This window comes from Plecotus auritus (assembly GCF_963455305.1).
Source record: "Plecotus auritus genome assembly, chromosome: 7".
NCBI classification, from domain to species: domain Eukaryota; kingdom Metazoa; phylum Chordata; class Mammalia; order Chiroptera; family Vespertilionidae; genus Plecotus; species Plecotus auritus.
In genome coordinates this window covers 4997432-5012089 of record NC_137774.1, presented here as the reverse complement: position 1 = coordinate 5012089, position 14658 = coordinate 4997432, and the positions used below count along the sequence as shown (strand labels likewise).

The 14658-nt window shown below is 59.4% G+C and overlaps 1 protein-coding gene across 1 annotated transcript in view; it reads right to left on the bottom strand.

The window, feature by feature from the left end:
• Nucleotides 1–14658, bottom strand: part of SDK2 (sidekick cell adhesion molecule 2) — a 218337-nt gene that overhangs the window by 76252 nt on the left and 127427 nt on the right. The window contains exons 5-8 of the mRNA XM_080680029.1: nt 8914–9047; nt 3449–3560; nt 1154–1344; nt 968–1051 (exon numbers count right to left, since the gene is read on the bottom strand). Coding sequence (XP_080536155.1) covers nt 968–1051; nt 1154–1344; nt 3449–3560; nt 8914–9047 — 521 coding nt within the window. The remainder of the gene's footprint in view (nt 1–967; nt 1052–1153; nt 1345–3448; nt 3561–8913; nt 9048–14658) is intronic.

The window sequence follows — 14658 nt, the reverse complement described above, 5'->3', positions numbered from 1 at the left end:
ACGTCGTAACGTCTGCGAGAGCAGGCCCTGTCTCCCGTCGACAGCCCGTCATCCTTTAATCGGCAGTCCTTTTCCTTTCTTAGTGGCACATAAAATAATGGGGCGTCTTGCGACCCCTGGCATTTTAGATGAAAGGAAATGAAGCATCTCTATTTGCTTATTGGATTGTCTGCCGGCCTCACGGGAACGCCCGCTCTCTACAGCGGGCCTCTGGCTGTTTGGTTCCTCCTGTGTCTTCCCCAGCCCTGGGAACAGCGTTCGGCACCGGGCGAGCCATCGGAAAAAACGGTTGTTGATTGAACGCATGAATCTTGCCTCCCCCAGGTGGGGTCCCCCCTCCCTGTCACTCTCCGCCTGCCTGAGCCTCTCTGCTCGGTATTAGGTCACGTCCTACTGACCCCGCCCCCCCCCCCCCCCTTCCCCAAATTCATCCTGGTTTCGGGCTGTGTTTTGGCTCAGCTGCCCCAGAAGGAGGGAGGGTGGGGATGGGAAACGCAGAAATTCCCCAGGAGCTCTGAAAGCGGGCGCGGGGGTGGGTGTCAAGTAGAAGTGGTCGGGGTGGGGTGGGGAAGAGGGACCAACATAACCCAGAAACCAGGCGGACCTTCCGAGGCACATCTAGGGCGAGATGCAGCCCCGTTCTAGTTCTGACATGCCGGTGATTGGGCAGCGTCAACAACTCCCAAATTATGGGCAATTTGGGTCTGTCACCTCTTCTGAAATCACAGTAATTTGGGTTCATTTGTAACCCTCAGGTTATGATAACGCAGGTTGATTCCCAGGCCCGAGATTACGGTAATTTGGCCTGTTTGTTTCCCGGGGTGTCTGCTCACAGCCAGACGGACTCTCTGCTCAGTGACGGTGCCTGGAGAAGGAGGTGGAGCTGAGAAAGTCCGTGACAGAGACAGGAGAGGCTGAAGGGTCGGGGGGTCCTTGTCCCCTTCATCCACGCCGCCCGCTGGGTTACCTTTGGCTCGACAGGGAATGTCCACCACTTTCTCCATCTCCGCTGTGATGTGTCTCTCCGGCTCCCGGACAAACTGAGGTGGTTCTGCAGGAAGGAAGACAGGGAGGGGATCAGAACCACGCTCCTTATGATATAACCACGCTGCCCCTACCCTTTTGGGTCCCCCAGCAGCCCGCCCCGTCTCACCCAGCACGGACAGGTAGGCTCCACGGACGACGGAGGGGACGCTGCTGCTGCGCAGCACGGCCTCGCATTCATAGAAGCCGGCGTCGCTGCCCGTGGGGTTGGGGATGGTGAGCCGGCGGTTGTAGTCGCTGATACCGCCGGACAGCAGCACCCCATCCTTCTTCCAAAGGATGTGCAGCTTGATCAGGGGCCTGGAGTGGGGGAGGGAGCAGGCACTCAGCCACAGGGACTTCCAGAGGCCAGAGGGCAGGCAGGGGTGAGGAGGGAGGCCTGGGGCCAGGCCGCCTGGGTTTGCCCAGCCTCCCGGCGTTTTCTAAGCGCAAGCCCTTAGGCAAGGTCCTTCAGGGCTCCGGGCCTCAGTTTCCTTATCTGGAGAATGGGGCAGCCGTGCTCAGCGGGGCTGGGGTGAAGGTGGGTGCATGAACGCAGGGGCAGCCCTCGGCACAGGCCCCGCCCGGGAATAACTCAGTGCCCGGGGCTCCGAGAGCTGTAGCTTCCTTCATGGGGAGCCTTTCTCCTCTGCCCTCCCCGTGCGCCAGGCCCCCAATGTAACTCGGGGGAAGGACAGGAGATGGCTACAGGCGGGGGGACATGACGAGGAGGAACACGAGGGAAGCACCCAAAGTGGGGAGATGGGGAGACAAAGGCACTTCGATGGGGTGAGGATGAGAGCCGAGCCCTTTCCCACCATCCTCCACCCCCCGCCCCCCCGGCACCCCCAAGGCTCGCTGAGACGGGGTTTGCCCGGCTCTCCTCTGTTTGGCACCTGGCGGATCCCCAAAGGCCAATCTGCTGGGGGGAGGGGAGTGTCTGTGTTAGTTCCACAGGGTGTTCAGGGGGGTCCAGGAAAGAGGGGTTCCGTGGCCGAGTAGGTTTGGGCAACAGGGGCGTGAGAGCCGTGAGGCAGGCTCCTCACCGCGGTCTCCTGCATCGCTATGGCACAGCCTTCAGGCGCTCGCGGCACCTGTGGCCTTGCCCACACCGTGAGACACCTGGGCCCCGAGGGGCGGACTTGCAGACACGCTGCTACCTGCAGGGACCCGCTCTCCGGGAGCCTCCGCCGCCGGGGTGACCTCAGGGTCACTGGTCCCCCCCACCCATCACATCCCTCATCCCCTGGGGGCAGGAACCAGGAGCCAGGGCAGGCTGGGCTCAGCACTCGGCCTCCAGGCCTGACCACGGAGGCAGGTGCTTAGACCTTCCCGGGTCACAGCCCAGGAGGCCGAGGCCAGAGCACGGCCGTGAGCATGGGCCTCAGGGTGGCCCGTTCTATCCGCACTCTGCTCTCGGCAGCTGGCTGACCGCAGGCGGGTGGCTTGCTCTCTCTGAGCCTTGAGCAGTGACATCTCTGCTGGGGAGTTGTTGTTGGGGAGAAAAAGGCTGTGTGGGAAGGCAGGTACCACACGCAGGCACCACAGCACCATATGCAGTAAACATGGTACCACATGCAGGCAACATGGCACCACACGCAGGCACCACGGCACCACATGCAGCCAACATGGTACCACATGCAGGCAACATGGCACCACACACAGGCACCACGGCACCACACACAGTCAACATGGCACCACATGCACTCAACACGGCACCACACACAGGATGGAAGTGTTTGTTTCCTGTGTGGCCAACGTGAGGGTCCTGGCCCTAGCTGGTTGGCTCAGTGACCAATTCCAGTCAAGGGCACATACCTGGGGTGCTGCGGGAGGCAACCCATCCATGTGTCCCTCTCACATCGATGTTTCTCTCTCTCTCTCTCCCCCTCCCTTCCACTCTCTCTAAAAATCAATGGGAAAATATCCTCGGGTGACGATTAACAACAACAACAACAGAGGCGAGGGTCGTGCACGCCTAGGAAGGGGCCTCGATTGCACTTGAGCGCAGGGCTGCCTCCGCAGTCGTCCCTGTGAGCTGTCTCCGGCACATGCCTGCCTGCAGGGAGGGCATCGTGGGCAGAGGCCCTGCCCGTCTCTAGGCTGCTCTGAGGGTTGGACGTGAGAGGACGCCCCCATCCCCAGTATCCTGAGCTGAGACCTGCAGCCCCCTGACTTTCCCCGGAGCCTGACCTCTCCTCTCGGCCCGCAGAGGATGAGTGGCCTGCTTGTATCTGACGGCCTGTGACAGCAGCTGCCTCGCACGGCCAGCCTCTGTCCTTCCTTCGGGCTAAATACCCTTCCTCCTTTTATAGGTCCTCGTATGACACCCCAGGGCCTCTCTGAATTCCGACAGGTCTCCTCGAGCAGCCCCTGGGTGGGGAGTGGAGGAGAGTGGGGGGGAGTGGGGAGAGGCACTGCCCACCTGGCGTTGGCCACGCACTCCATGGTCACCTCCGAGGTCCCGGCCACCACGCTGGTGTTCTTGGGAGGAATGATGATGGTTGGAGCGATGGGGTCGGCAGGCCCCCCTACATCTGGGGAGAGGTCAGGTGTTAGCCGGGACAGAACCAGAAATCCCATCTCCGCCCAGCGCCCGCCAGAGGCTGAAGCCATGCAGGCATCCATCCTTTTCCAGTGGCAGGTGGCCACGCTGAACCTCCAGACACTGACCCCAGGGGCCCCTCACCTCTCCTCCTCCTCTGCGGAGGGGTCTCCACGGAGACCCACGGGAGACCTCCAAGGCCTTCCCTGCTCCCCCTGCAATCACACATCCCCTCGTCCCCCAGTCCTGTGAGGCCTCCACAATCCTCCCCCACCTGCGTTTATCTCATTGGTTTCCTTCTTCTAGTTCAGCCTCTTCCACCAGAACGCAAACCCCCCTGTACTGGTTTGAACAGTGTTTCCCCAAATTCACGTCCACAGCAGCTACGCGTGGAAGAAAGTTCTTTGCAGAAGTGAGCAGACAGAGACAAGGTCCTGCATCGGGCTGGCCCGCTGCCCCATAGGACAGGTCCTGATAAGAAGCGGGGGATTTAGACACAGCCACATGGCAGGCGGGGTGGGGGGAGAGGGCAGGTGAGGACAGAGGCTGGGACTGGAGCGATGCATCGGCAAGCCAAGGAAACCGAGGATCGCTGGGGCCAGCGGAAGTGAGGGGAGGCAGGAAGGCTCCTGGGCCTGCAGACACCTTGCTTTCAGACGTCTGGCCTCCAGAATGGCGAGAGAATGAAATCCTGGTATCAGCCTCTCAGGCGGGGGCACTTTGTTACAGCAGCCCCAGGAAACGCATACCTCGCTTGCAGCAGGAACCTCACGGATCTTTGCTTGCAACTGAATTGTGCCTGCTCCCCCCTTAAATCCCCACGTTGAAGCCCTAACCCCCACGGGACTGTATTTGGAGATGGACTACTTAGGAGGAAACTGGGTTCAACGAGGTCCCTAGGAAGGGACCCCAGAGCTCTCTCTCTCTCTCTCTCTCTCTTTCTCACTCTCTCTCTGTCTCTGCCATGTGAGGACACAGTGAGAAGGCGGCTGTCTGCAAGCAAGGAAGAGAGCCCTCCCTGGGAACTGACTATGCTGGTGCCCTGATCTTGGCCTTCCAGACCGGGAGGTATACATGTCTGTGGTTGTTACAGGAGCCTGGGCTGACTCGGACAGTCTTGCACTCCTGCCCCCTCCCACATCTCCAGCACAAGAAATGCTGTCTGGCACACAGTAGGGGCTCAAATACATTTGTCAAGTGAACAAATGAATGGAACGACCGATGTACTAACCCGGGGTTGATGATGAGAACTGAGCAGGAGCGGGCTTTATTAAAATGAAACAGCCCGGCCGGCGTGGCTCAGTGGTTGAGCATGGACCTATGAACCAAGAGGTCACCCACCGGTTTGACTCCCGGCCAGGGCACGTGCCTGGGTTGCAGGCTTGATCCCCAGTAGGGGGCGTGCAGGAGGCAGCCGATGGGTGTGGATGTTTCTCCCTCATCAATGTTTCTGTCTCTTTCTACCCTTCTCCCTTCCTCTCTCTCTAAATTCAATAAAAACATTTAAAACAAAACAAACAAAAAAACTGAAGCCTCCTCAGAAAGGCAGTGCCATTTCCTTTAAGAAGTGGTTGAGTCTCAATCTTTGTGGGGCAGGGTAGCCCCAATATTGGCAGAAACCCCCATACCCCCTGCACGCCGCTCAGGGCTCCTGAAAATACAACCGAGGACTTTTCTCCCACAGGAAACGATCCAACTGCCGAGCCCCCGTCCAGGAGGCTGAGAGGTGGCAGGCCCCATGACTCACGCAGCCTGGGTGACAGCGAGAGTCATCCTTAACGTGGAGGGCTCGCGGGCTCCGCCGCCATCCCGGCCACCCCGGTCAGCCCTGCCTGCGCTCAAGGCCTGGCTGGGAAAGGCCCAGGTCGGATGGGAATTAAATGTCAAAAATAAAGTAAAATGAAGGGGGGAAGAAAGGAAGCGTATAAAATAAAATAATTGCAACAATATAAAAGCCTATGGTAGGGGCCATAAAATGCGATCCGATTGAAGGCTGCTGATATAGCCCAATCCATAAAAGCGTGTTCCAAGGTGTTTATTACATCTGGGTGCGCAGGTACCCAGATTGATGGGTCCGGAGGAGGAGACAGACGGGGCCCGAGCGGTGCCCCACGGTGGAGCCGGGGGAGCAGAGCCCTCGGAGTTTAAAAATACAAGGCTGCCCCAGGGCCTCGGGCCGGCTTGGTGGCTTTGGGAGAGGAGAGGGGAGATATTGACCCTCCATCCCACCCCAGGGACCCTGAAGCTTATGCCCAGGCCCAGGCGGCAGCCTACAGGGCTCAAAGGGAGGGACAGGCAGTGGCTGGGGACCCTGCACCAGAGAAGGGGGACCTGGGGTTCAGGGAGACGTGGTTCAACACCCCTATCTGCTCCAGGTGTCCCCGAGCTGAGCTGGTCTGGTGAGTGCAGACTACTGACACATAGTAGGTGCTCAATAAACGACAGACAGTCCTTCCTCCTGGGGATGTGCCCTGCCTGTGCCTGGGACACCCGGGGCGAACCAGAGTAAAAGAGGGGCGTCTTTCACTCGAGCTCCTGATGTGGACAGCCCCGGGGCAGGGGGAAGCAGAGGGGCTCCCCCCATTTCGGCAAAGCTGGATCCTGCCGCCCCAGGACGATTTTGGTCACAGGCACAATGAGGGATACCCACTGAGATCCAGGCGCCCAGAGTCACCTCATTTAATCCTCCCAGCTCCCCGGGCCATCGGCATCCCATTACAGCGGAGGAAACGGGCTCAGGGACCACGTGACTCGCCTGGGCCACAGGTCACCTGAGGGGTGGTGGGTGGGTGGGTGGGTAGCTGCTTCCCTCCTGGGCAGGTGCCAGCTGCCCACGAGCTAGGGACTGACCTCCCCAACCCGGCACGGGGCCACGGACCGCAGGTGGCTGTGAGCTCTTGCGAAGTGTGCCCTGTGCCCCTTTGATTTAATGGGATTTCATTTAAAATAATTTGCACTTAATTAAAAACAGGCCCCCAAATCAGCTCCCAGAACACTCTGAGTAAGCCTGGAGCGGCCACCTTCCCAGCCGTAAATTTTCTGAAATCTAAACCCAGACCGCGTGCGTCAGGTGGAAAGGTTGCATCCGGATTGGGATGCGTGGCGAGGTGAAACACGCGGCTTTTGAAGACACCGCATGAAAGAAAAACCACCATGTAAACTACCGCACGGATACGTTCCTGTATTGATTGTACGTTACCATGGTACTATTGGAGATATGTTGGGCTAAGTGAAATATATTAATAAAATACTAATGTCTCACCTATTTCTCACCCCTTTTTCAAAAAAATTAGGCTACTGTCAAATGCTAAGTAACGTATGTAGCTCCCATCGTATTTCTGTTGGGCAGTGCAGGTCTGATTCTTTGGGGTGGGGCCACCACCCAGGAAGGGGCTTTTTCAAGAGTGTGACAGCCCGTGAGAGGTCACCGGGGTTACACTTGGGCAGGGACAGTGCCCGCGGCCACTGGCCTGGCTGTGTCCTTCATTTCCGAAGAGCACGGGCATCCCTGGGAGGGCTGCTGAGAAGCGGAGCTGCGGGAGCAGAGGAGGGAAGAGGGGTGGGGGGAGGAGCAGAGGGAGGGATGGGCCGGGGGGGGGGGGATAACGTGAGGAGCTGGAGCTGGTGGCGGGCTGCGAGGCATTTGCTCGGAGTACACTGGCTGGCAGCAGGCACGCAGGGATGTGTGTCAGTGACAGGAGCAGGGTTTTGAGGCACAGTCGCTCGTGGGAGGAGAAATGAACTGAAAATCAGCTGATTCTGCTCCCATCCGGCACCAGGCACAAATCACTGCTGAGAGCAGGAGGCGAGGGGCGAGGGGCTGGGGGAGACAGACAGCTGGGGAGGCTGGGTGGACGTGGGGTCCAGAGGGGCCCTGCCTGCCTCCCGTGGGGCGTTAACACGGGGCAAATAGGGAACAATCCACAGTCGGCCAGGAGATTGGGCGCAGGGGGAGGAACACAGATGGAACAGGAGGCTCCGACCTCTGGTCTCAGGGGAGCGTGAGTCACCCGGACGACGGATGGCCTTGACCTGGACCATGAACCTGGCTTCCTACCAATGACCGGATGCCCCTGGACCCTAGGTGTTCTGACCACTGAAAAACATATGGGGATAAACATCTCCCTCAGGCGGCTCAATTCCTGGCCCCACAAAAACAGCAGCCTCAGGTCATGGGCTAGACTAGACCGTGACCCTGGCCCAGGTCAATGTCAGAGGTTACACCGTGACCCGGACAGGCCAGCCCCCAGTATGCACCCCCCTCCCTGCATCCAGGTCTCTCTCTAGGAAGACTGGAACCTGGGGTGGAGGAGAGAGAACTGCAGAAATGGGGGAGCGGGTTGCGGGTGCTCAGAAGGCCCAGGAATGGGGACGGAAGGGGTTGGGGAATGTTCTGGGCCTTTCGGGCACCGGCAGACAGACAGACAGGCCGGGTCAGAGGAAGGACATGGGAAGGTCCATGCTGCCCGCACGCTCCTCTTGCGGCTGGCGGGTGTGTCCCAGAGGGACCGCGATGATACATGAGACTTGGGTTTGGAGCAGGGGTGCGACAGATGTGCAGAGGCGGGCACACCTGGGTCGCCAGCTTGCGTGGTTGCCCAGCTGCTGCGGGAAGCTCTGGCCTCATCCCGCACACTCTGTGGTTCCTGGCCCGGGCCTGCTGCAGGCTGGCCCCCGGCTTCTCAATCCCAGGGATGGGGCAGGGAGGGAGGGGACCAGCCGGGCTGGGAGCACATCCCAGCATCTCCGTCTCAACGCCTCTTTGCCAAAGGAAGCTCAAGGAGACACCCTTTCAATTTGCTACCCTCTGCTGCCCCGGGGAGGCCTGGGCCTCTCTGGTCCGGGGCCCCGGGTGGTCTCTGGGGACAGGCGATGAGGTGCTTCCAGACAGGAGTGTGGCTGGCAGCTGTGTCCCCACAGCGAGGACGGCCTGGCTCCGGGTGTAAGTTGCACCTTTACGTGCCAGCTGAGCACAGGCAGTTAGTATGTTTGTTTAAGAAGAAGCTCCGCACCTCCTGGCCGCTCTCCCTGTCTGCACCTGAGCCCAGGGGTGGCGCAGTCCATGAAGGTAACCCTCTCCTCCACTCCCCGGCCTCCCGGGCCCTGCTGACCGCCCGCCACGCCCGGCGTCCCCTCTCCTGGGGCAGGTCTCAGACTTGTCATGGGAATGGGGTCCCCCACGCAGCCCCCTCCTTGCCTGCTTCTGACACTCCACCCCCGGCTGGGTCTCCCCCTCCAGCACCATTCATTCCATCTTTCCCATGACCCCCCTTCCCTCCTCTGAGCGCCATTCCCAAGATTTAACGTCGGCGCTGCCATCGGCCCCAGGCCCGCTGCGTACTTACTCTCCACGGCGAGAGTGATGGGCTGGCTGGTCTTGTTGTCCCCGTTCTTGTCGTTCACAGCCTGCACGTAGTAGCGGCCGGCGTCCGGAGCCACCGTGGACAGGATGACCAGGGTGTTCTCCAGGGTGATGGCTCTGGGGAAGGGAACAGGACTCAGCTGACAGGGGCCCGAGGGGCTCTCAGCACCAGGATGGAGCGAGGGCAGGAGCCGGTGGTTCCAGGGCCCCTCCTCCAGCCCACCTCCCGGAACCACTGACACCTGCAATCCACCCACACGTAGTTTGTAGAGAACACGCTGCCAGCGCTGGGGACCAGACCTCAATACAGCACATGCCAGAGTCCCAGACCGCCGTCCACAGGAGGCTCCCTGTCCCCACCCCACGCCTGGGCTGCCGGCGTGTGCCCACAAGGTCCCTGGGACGTGTGCCCTGTCCCGTCACAGCATCGATGGCTATGTGGGCGGGTGGTTAGCGCTGTGGATGCACCAGGGGGCATCCAGACACCTGAAGAAGTGTCCTAGAATGAATGATGAATGGACGGATGATGAATGATGAATGAATGAATGGATGATGAATGAATGATAGATGAATGAATGAGTGATGAGTGAATGGATGATGAATGATGAATGAATGAATGATGAATGAATGAATGAGTGAATGGATGAACGATGAGCAATGATGTTAAATTTAGAAGTGAACAGGACCATTCCAGAATCAGTGCCTCATCCTCATCCTAAATGATCCAAAGGCCCCAGGTCGCCAGGAGCATGGACTTCTGGGGTTCACATCCCCCACCAGCCCCCTCTCATGCGAGTAGTGTCCACCTCCCCAAAGCTGGTCAATGGAGTGGATGGGCTGGGCTGGTTGAGAGGAAAAAGGAGGTGGCTGGGCAGTGGGGTGCAGATGTGGGCTGTGGGCTCTCAGTCCGGTTCCCTCTGCGGGGACCCCCTCACACAGCCCCTCAGCACCCAGGTCTGCAGGCAGGACAAGGGGCTTGTCCAGGCGGGCAGCTGGGGAGCCCCTTCGATGTGGGTGAAGCCGCGCCCGGGGCACGGCCCACGCCGCTCCGCTGTCATCCCCGCTCGCCCACTCTCCCCGTGACAAACAGAGCCATTAGTCTGTCAAGTCGATCCCGGATTTTAATGTGATGTACCCGAGACAGCTGTTAAATATCCTTAATGTTAGTTTAACAAGGACACATCCAGTTGAATTCTTTTCAAATTTTCCCATTAGGTGAATGTTAGCGAGTTTTCAACAAGCACTCAAACAAACAGCCCCGCGAATGCCTCTCCAGCGGGGCTTGGCTGGGGCCCCTCGCTCCCGCGTATTTGGGGGGTTCGTGTGCAGTTTGGGGGAGTTCTCAGCAGGGCGCTGGGAAGTAGGAAGGCAATGCCCTCCTGCCCCAATTCTTGGGCACCCTAATGATGTCCGTGTCTTTTTTTTCTGAGAGCTCTTGTAACCTCCAGCTGATGAGGTGACGGGAGGTGGGGCAGAGTGAGGCTAAAATACTTAAAAAGCAACAAAAATGGGCCAGGGGTGGCGACCATTTCCCCACCTGGGACTCTCCTTCAGTGGAGCTGGTGGGGTGGGCGAGGGTTGCGGGGAGGGAGGCAGGGCTCCGGCCGGGGCAAGGGGTGAGCTCAGGAACGGGGCTGTGGCCCAGCCTCTAAGGAGCACGCAACCTCCTCCTCGCTGGGCCTCGGTCTCCCCATCTGAGCAAGGGGTGGAAGCAGGTGTTCCTGAGGGTTCCTTCCAGCCCGGGGTGGGGGTTCTGATTCCTGTCCCTGCTTCTGTTCTGTGTCGATTTGGCCCGAGGCACCCCCCTCCCTCCCTCCCAGCCCTCACCTGGCACACGGTCCGGGCTCAGGACTGACCGGATGAGCAGCTATGCGCTTGGACCACAGGGGTTCCAGCATCCCAGCCACTCGCACTGCCATGGGAGCGGGTGGAGGGACGCCTTGGACGGGTGGGCACTGGTCCCACGGTCCAGTCCACCTGCCTGCGCGGAGCCCCCTGTTGGCGTCCAGAGAAGAAAGTCCCGTCTCCAGTTCCTTCTCTCCTTGACCAGGAAGCCGCCCCCACCGCCGCACCCCCTTCTCTCCCTTTGATATAGCTACACTTTGTCTATATCATGACCCTCCTTCTAGGCCTGTGGTTCTCAACCAGGAGTGGCTCTGCCCTCCGGGCGACCCTGGGCAGCGTCGGAGCAACATCTGGCTGCCACAGCTGTGGGGCTGTGACCAGCACCCGTGGTGGAGGTCAGGGTGCTGCTAGTCCAGGGTGCACAGCACAGCGGGAATTTATTGGGCCCCAAATGACCCTTGTGTCGTGGCTGAGATATCCTGTCCTAGGTGGGGTGGCCTCCCGAGGTGGCAGATATGGTCGCTGCCCACTTCAATTTCAGGTGCCCCCTCCACAGAGTCGGGTAGCCGCTGAGAAGTCAGGGGCCGCCCTTCCCACCCTCCCGCCCCCTTGCATTCAGGGGTGGCAATGTGGCTGAGCTAGTAGGGTGTCTCAGCTTGGACTACAAAACTCTATGGGATCCCCATGTTTGTGCTGCCCCCCCGTCAGAGCAGAACTGGGAAGTCCAGCGTCGATGACGACACAGCTCCCACCAACCAGGGTCCCCCAGTGGTTGGAGGGGAGCACCCCTCCCGCCCCTCGCCCGGGGTGGGCCTTTAAATGACAAGAAACAAACATCGATGGTGCCGAGTCCCTGGGTTCAGGGGTCTGTCTGTTGCTGCAGCTGGCGTTGCCTGAACTAGCACCAGAGGCAAGCTGGCTGGACCAGCACCCACAGGCCTGGGTTCGAGTTCCGGCTGTGGAGTGGAACAGGAGGCACAGAGACTGGGAAGTGATAACGACCTTTGCCCTGCCCTCCCTCTGCCGTCAGCAGGGGGGGGGGTTGTAAAAAAGGGTCCCTGGGCTCACAGCCCTCTTCGGGATGACCGGCCCCTCCATAGATGGTTCTGGAACCGCCCTGGACCTCACCTCCCAAGGGCACAAAGCTGTTCTGGCACTCGGGAGGGCTCCCAGCCCGCGCCCCCCCGCCTCACCCCCATGCACCCACGCTGAAAGAAGCCGGTGAAGTTTTCGGGGGCCTGGCCGGCAGGGCTCAGCTCTGAGGCGGGGGCTGGGTCCTATTTTTAGGCCTCCTCCTCCGGTTTCAATTTGCCAGGCCTTTCCCACCCCACCCTGCATCTACTACTTCTCTTAAGCCAGCTTATTTTCCCGGCTCCAGGGGGGCCCAATGGATAATTTAATTAAGAATAAAATAAATCATCCCAGGACCTGCCCAAAGCCCCCAGCACGAGGCTGTTAGGAACCTGGAGCAGGGGCGGGGGGAGGGGGGCGGGAAGAGGGGGTGATGGGCGGCGAGGTGCTAACTACCGGTTGTGCGGGGCAGAGAACAGCCCTCGCCCTGCACACCCCTCTGGCCGGCGGCATTCATCAGATAGGTATCTCTGGCAAACAGACACCAGAGAATTTCCTACCAGGAGCCTTTCCTCCCGGTTATGAGTATTAATCCGCTGTAATTGCCGAGATAACATCACCCAGTGCGCTATCGTGCTCGGAAGGCGTGCGGAGAAGGGAGCCTGTGTGCGCTCCCTGAGGCCTCCTGCCCTGGTGCCCGGGCTGCTGGGGATGAAAGGCGGGTGAGGACAGAGGCCAGGAATGAGAAGAGGAGGTGGGAAGGTGCCGGGAAAGGGATGATGGGAGTGAGGATGCAGACAGGGGTCCACCTATCACAGCACATGTGGTAGGTGAGGGCCCACGTGTCCCCTCCCGCTGCCACGGCAGGTGTTGTCCATCTCACATGGTCTGGACAGGCACCCACGGGTTCCCACTGGGTCTGAACGAGGTCTCAGGGGGCCATGACTAAGTGATGGGCTTGCAGGACGCCACCACTGATACGCCTCGGACATGTGAGATAACATCAGAGAGGGGTGGCGGGGGGGGGGGGGGAGGCGCGAGGACTCACCCACCTGTCTCCGCGCCCGTGTGACGCAGCGTTCTACAGTTCCACCTCACTGTCTGTGTGAACGGCTGACCGTGCTCTGTTGGCGTACTGAACCGTAACTAGGTAGAACGGAGCACCTGGCTCACACAGCCTGAGGCCACCTGTTACCCTGCGAGGGGTTTGGCTCCAATTCTCCCCCAGTTCTGCATCCACAGCCTCTGCCATGTGACGCCCCGGGTCCTCTCAACCAAAAGGCGGAGTCAGTTTCCCCGCTTTGTGAGTCCGCGTTCTGCCACGTGACTTTCTTAGACCAAAACGAGGCGAGCAGAGGCAGAACTGGTTCTGCTTCTCTCCTGCTCCTTCGTAGTTGCCAGGAGAGGAGGATGCTAGGACAAGCTGGCTGGAGGGTGAGCCGCGTGGAGCACAGGTGAGTCACCCGGCCATGCTGATCTGCCCAAAGCCAGCCAACTCGGCCAAGAGACGGAGCCCAGCCACCATCACCCGTCTGCAGATTCATTATGACAAATAAACGCTTCTTGTTCCAGGCCCCTGGGACCATTTGTTACGCAGCATTATCATGTCTGCAGGTGACTGATACATTCTAGGACAGTGGTTCTCAACTGCATATTGGAATCACTAGGGAGCACTTAAAAATCCTGATGCCAGGGTACATCCCATTTAATGAGGTCAGAATCTGTGTGTGTGTGTGTGTGTGTGTGTGTGTGTGTGTGTGTGTGTGTATGGGGTAGGATCTAAAGATCGGCACATTTTAAAGTGTCCCAAATGATTTCACGAGGTCACCAGGTTGAGAATCACTGTACCAGCACCGATTCTTTGCAAGGGCAATCACTTGACCCGTTTTGTCCCCGTATCCGTGACCCTCTTCTCACACAATGTCTACGTAAGACAGAATTCAGGACCCGAGTCTGGAGTCGGCAAGCCTGGGACCCGCTGTGGTGAGACCTGGCAAAGTCATTAAACTTTGGGGGCTCGACGTTGCCATCTGTAAAATGGGGATAAAATCGGCCGCCTCCTAGGGTTGTCCTGAGGGTCATTCATTCCACACATGTTTTTGGAGCCTGCACTCCTCTGCGGATTGAGAAGGGAAGGAGAGAGAGGTGTCTCTTCCTTGGAGGTGCACCCCTGTTCCAGAGGGGAGGGCGAGGTGTGGAGCGTGCTTAACCAGTCAACTGCCACGCGCGTCCAAAACGGAAACCATCCCCACACGCCACGATGTTTTGAATTTAATTTAAAAAACAAGTTTGCAAGGAATGTTATAAAAATAAATATTATCACTCACAATTTGGGCGTTCTTGAATGTTTTTCAGTTGAAAATTCTCACGAAAAATGATTTTTTAAAGCGTCTCTAGACGCGTATGGCATCCAAAGGGTTAACCCAGGCCCGAGAACACAGCGGACGCCCCTAAATGACAGCCACCGTGAGGATCCTTATGCTTCTCCCATTAGACGCCATGGTCCCCACAGGCAAGAACCGTCCATCTCAGCTCCTGCTTCCTGCAGAGGCAGGCCGGGCTCCACCTGCAGCTCCTCCCCCAGGAGACCGGACAGGGTGTCCTTCTCCTTTCCTGGGAGAGGGGCCAGGGGGAGCCGGGAAGGGAGAGCCTGGCTGGCTCCAGGCTCCGAGGGGGTCAGGAGGGCCGGGCGTGTCCCAGGAGGAAATGCTTGCCCCTCGCCCTCCGTGGAGGTGCTGGCTCCTTCGCTCCTGCCCACAGGCCAGGCAGCCACAACCGACGCCGTGGGCCACACAGAGGGGTTTTGTTAGGG